The sequence below is a fragment of the Hippocampus comes genome, unplaced genomic scaffold (assembly GCF_001891065.2).
Source record: "Hippocampus comes isolate QL1 unplaced genomic scaffold, H_comes_QL1_v1.1 scaffold105, whole genome shotgun sequence".
NCBI classification, from domain to species: Eukaryota; Metazoa; Chordata; class Actinopteri; order Syngnathiformes; family Syngnathidae; genus Hippocampus; species Hippocampus comes.
The window spans coordinates 757,508-762,273 of NW_017806235.1; the positions used below are offsets into that span (position 1 = coordinate 757,508).

The 4,766-nt window shown below is 46.4% G+C and overlaps 1 protein-coding gene across 1 annotated transcript in view; it reads right to left on the reverse strand.

The window, feature by feature from the left end:
• LOC109507374 (receptor-type tyrosine-protein phosphatase F-like) overlaps positions 1–4,766 on the reverse strand; it is a 182,987-nt gene that overhangs the window by 55,228 nt on the left and 122,993 nt on the right. The window contains exons 13-16 of the mRNA XM_019856751.1: positions 4,275–4,375; positions 3,953–4,206; positions 3,089–3,167; positions 1,452–1,679 (exon numbers count right to left, since the gene is read on the reverse strand). Of these exons, the coding sequence (XP_019712310.1) occupies positions 1,452–1,679; positions 3,089–3,167; positions 3,953–4,206; positions 4,275–4,375 (662 nt within the window). The remainder of the gene's footprint in view (positions 1–1,451; positions 1,680–3,088; positions 3,168–3,952; positions 4,207–4,274; positions 4,376–4,766) is intronic.

A 4,766-nucleotide genomic window follows, 5' to 3' on the forward strand; every position in this document is an offset into this window, starting at 1 on the left:
CGTCACGGCGGGGAAAGAGACCCGGAGAAAAGGCAGACGGGAGATGGATGGAAGAAATGGATGAATACATGTGGATTGTCAGGGCTCTCTTCTTCGTATTTGCGGCTAAAAATGTGCCAAGTCGTATGGCGACATCATTCGGACAAACCAGGCGGGACTCATTGCTTGGTTTCCAAAATATCAAATTCTCAAAAGGTGAACAAAAGGGGCGCGCATCTCTCCAAACAAAACAATTTAATACGTCATCTCAGGACTGATTTCTTTCCTTACTTGGACCCAATGGGAACAGAACGGTCGCGTTAAAACTGAAGCACCGCGATACCCGGACTATATTTGACTGAAAATGAAGCAACAAGCCTTGATTTGCACTCGCTCGCATCTGCTAAATATGCATGCGCGGAGTCCAGCGGCAGCCCAAAGCAATCGCCGGCTCTCATTCCTTCCCAGAGTCAAGTTGACTGCTGACCGTCCCGCGGAGGGGCCCCGGCCGGGCTGGCCTGCGCCGACGCTCTCTTTGAAGCGTCCACTTAAAAAGCCAAAGCGTCTTGTTTCCAAGTATTGTAAAGAGCTTTGCGAAAAGCCACATCTCCCAGGACTTGACGGGGCTAAATGGGGGGTGGGCCGCGGGGTGGGGACGGGGGACTTAGCGGGACAAGCCGCAATGACTTTTAGAGGCGGATGTATTAAAGGCTAAGTGGCAATAAAAACAAGCGCAATTTGGCTCCCCATCGCCGCCTATTCTGGACACGCTTTAGCGGCGGCGTAGTTTGAGCCTGGGGACGGGCGATAAACTTCAACACTCTGCCAGACGCAAAGAGGGGCGCGCCGTTGCGGGGCCGACTCCTTTTTAATTTGGCGAGGTGAGACGGAGGCTCGAGGTCTGAAATTGAAAAACTCTTTCTACTTCGACTGCCATCAAGTTGCAGTTGGCAAAACTGTAACGCATTAAAAGGCTTTATCATCAGGGTATTGATCGGAATAGTCGCCGCTTAATCCTGAACAAGTCATTTGAATATCCTCGTATGGCCCCAACAACAAAAATGGGCCCAAAAATATTCCGTACCGATAGTATCGGGGAATCTTTGAAAACGAATTTCGCTTCTAAGCATAATTGATGTCTAATGTATGTTGAAGTATTAGTGACTAAGAGGGACGAAGTCCAAAGTCACACAACAACAATAATAGTTGTATAAAAAAACCTTTTTGTTTCATCCTAGTTTTCATGAACACCATAAAATACATTTGCAAGGAGTATGCGATTGTGATGATTTGTGTCAAGGATCGGCAGCAGACTGACAGAGAGACAGAGGGTGAAGTGTTGCTGCATGCTTTGAATAGGAAAAAAAAAAAAAAAAATCAACGTCCCCTAGTGGACATATAAAAATGACAACTTGAAAGCAAGTAATACAACATGTAAGGTTAATCAGCAAACGTGTGTAGGTGCGACTCACGTAATTGGAGGCGCTGTCGCTGCCCTCGGATCGCAGGACGGCCAAAACGAAGCAGACGTACTCCTGCCCGCTGGTCAGCGGCTTGTTGTAGTAGTTGTTGTAGCGCTTCTCGTCTCCCAGCGTGAAGGCGGGCGGCAGCAACGCCAGCTTGGCGGCGATGTAAGGCTTGGACGAGTCCAGATGACGCCGCCGCCGCCTCAGCGCGGGGCCTTCGCTCGATTTCAGAAGCTGCGGAAGGAACGGAATTGTTTGCGCGGATAGTAAGACGGGCTTGCTTTTAGCTGTTGTTCAAGTGCTCTAGAAATTGATTTTGAGTTCTAAGCATGCTACTTTGTTCGAGTCGCGCAGCAACACCAAAATACGCTTTACTGTGGAGTATATGCAGCACTGTAGCCATGGCGAAAATGTCTCAAAAGAGAGAAACGCCGTTCGGTGAGTGAGCCGGCTGCAACGTAACGCAGAGCGCTGCGGCGGCATTTTGTGTCGTGCCAAGCGCTGCTCCAGATGCGGATTTTATGAAATGATAATGTCGCAGAGAGGAGACAATGGCCCGCTCGCTGTTTAATGACTCAAGGAGGGCCCTCTCTTTCTCTGCCAGCCTTGTGCTTTATTTAAATACACCGCTATTAATATTCTCACAGTCGTTATGCTCCCGTTCCCTCGTGGGGCGGGAAAATCTTTATTAAAAGGCAGTCGTTATGCTCCCGTTCGTTCCCTCGTGGGGCGGGAAAATCTTTATTAAAAGGAATGATAGAACAGTCGTGAACACTTGATGTAAAACGACGATATCTGCGGGTTGAAGACTTTTGAAAGGCACTTTTGATCAAATTGAAGCCTTCTCGATGGGAGTGGCGACTGGCTCATTATTAGGACGACGTTTTTAAGAATTTTTACAATGTTTGAGGATTTATTTTCGTTGTACGTAGGCATTTATTTAGTCATCCATTTCAGGGATTTCATATATTTCACAATTTATTTCGCAAAAAACATTTAATCCATGTATTGCATTTTAAAAAATTATTCATCAATTCATGAATATATTTATTCATTCGATTAATGGATTTAATTTATTTTCTGATGTAATTAACATTTTTTATTTTTCAGTTTTTATTCTTTATTTATATTTCATTGATTTTTGTCAACAGAATCTCATTTTATTCATCCAGTAAGGGAAGAATTTTACTTTGACTTGATTTATTTTGAGAAAATGTTCAAGGGATAGGTTGTATTAATATCTTTCATTTTATATTTATTTTCATTTTTATTTTATTTTATCCGTCTATTTACAAACTATTACCACTGATTAACGTCGGGTTTGTGTGCTCTCTGTGACGTGTTTTACTTCTGACAGCGACACTCGGCGAGTATGGACTTGTTTCGACTGTGTTCATTTCTTGTGTGCAGGGCGGTGTCTACTTATTCTGTTTACCGGGTGCATTGAGCAGATGGGCACTGTCTGCAGACCTGGCATGCAATAATTAGTCCCCCCCCACCACACAACCTCCACCGTGCTCAAGCCCAGGAGAGCAGTGAAGATAATTGGTAACAAGCAGACACTTCCAGCCCGGTCGGAGTTAATGGCGACCTTTCTCCCGCCACGTAATGTGCCAATCGGCTACCGGCTGGCTCATACTCACCTCATCCAGGTCCATCTCATCCGGATTCTTCCAACGCCGGCTCGACTGGGACACGGGCAGAACGACAATGTAGTACCACCTGTCAAAACAACAACAACAAACACGTTGGCATCCGGTGACAAACTCGAAGGTTGGAACAAAGTCGAACATCAGCAAACTAATAATTAAGAAACGCAATCTGCCCAACAACACACAACACATACACACATGCACACACACACACAGTCCCAGCCAGACGAGCTTTGAGACACCCACAGGACTCCGGAGGTTAATAGGACGCCCCGTGTGAGTAAGCTCTAATTGCTGTCATTAGCGGGCCTTCAAACGGAGCCAAAAGTAAGGCTTTTAGTACAGTTGGGAATTGAAAAGAATAATAAAAATAAATCGTTATTTTTTTAAATCAATAGTTTAATAATTTGGGGGGTGGGGGGGGAGGAGGAGAAAGATATCATCCATGCATTACGATATCTATAGCCTGAAAAATAGAAGACAACCAGAACAGGCCAGTTGCAATCGATTCAGCAGCGCCCTGAGAATGAAATGAGCTGGGGAATGAAAATGCTCGCAGACAGACAGACCTTTGTTTCACTTTATTCATTTATTTTTTTTCAAGCACTACTTCTGTGTGCTTTCACAGTGCTTCTCCGCAGCATGTTCCAATCAGACAATTACATGATGTATCTTATGTATGATGTATATTGTTTGGAACGGGAGCTTGGACTTGTGTGTGTGTGTGTGTGTGTGTGTGTGCGTGTGTGTGTGTGTGTGTGTGGTGTGTGTGTGTGTGTGTGTGTGTGTGTGTGTGTGTGTGTGTGCGTTTTTAAACCAATCAAAGATGTTGAAGCGTTCGTTCATTCCACTGACCTGACACGTGTGGTGGTCTGCACCTTGGGCAGGTTAATGGTCATCATGCCGCCCTGAGCCTGATGGGCGCTGTACAAAGGCTTGGTCTTGATAAGGTCGGGAGCGGTACGGATGGACACTTGCTGCTGCAGACCCCCGGCGATGTTGCCACGGCTGGTCAGCACGAACGAGTAGTCGGTGTCGGGCTGCAGCTGCGTGATGAGCTTCCGCTTGAGGTTGCCCTGCACCTCCACGCTCTGCTGGCTGTACAGGATCTGCAACGGCGACGCAGAGAGTTAGTAAGCAGCGCTCACGGTCAAGACAGGTCCTGGCGGCCACTCACCTTAAAAGGCACTTGGGACTTGTAGTTGGGCGGCAAATCCCAGGTGAGGAGCACCGACGTCTTCATGACTGCTTTGACCCCGAAATTCAAGGTGGGGAAATCTGCGGGCGAATGGAAAGAACCCTTTGATGAACACATACGGGTATCGTCCACACATGAGAGTGAGCTTGCTTTTTCGACATCGTGAAAGTCTTGATTAGCAAAGACACATCAGCGGAGCGTCTAAAATAAGAATTTCCAGCATTACTTTACATAACGCTAAACAACACGACAATGTACTGTAAATGTGACGGCAGGGAGGATGGTTTGACTGCAGCGTGTAATGAGATTAGTCGGCCATAAATCAATAAACACACACACACACACACACGCACACACACACACACACACACACACACACACACACACACACACACTGGTGCGCGGGGGCGGGGTGCTCAATGAGGACAGCATGCCGACTGGTGCAAAAAACAAACAAACAAACAAACAAAA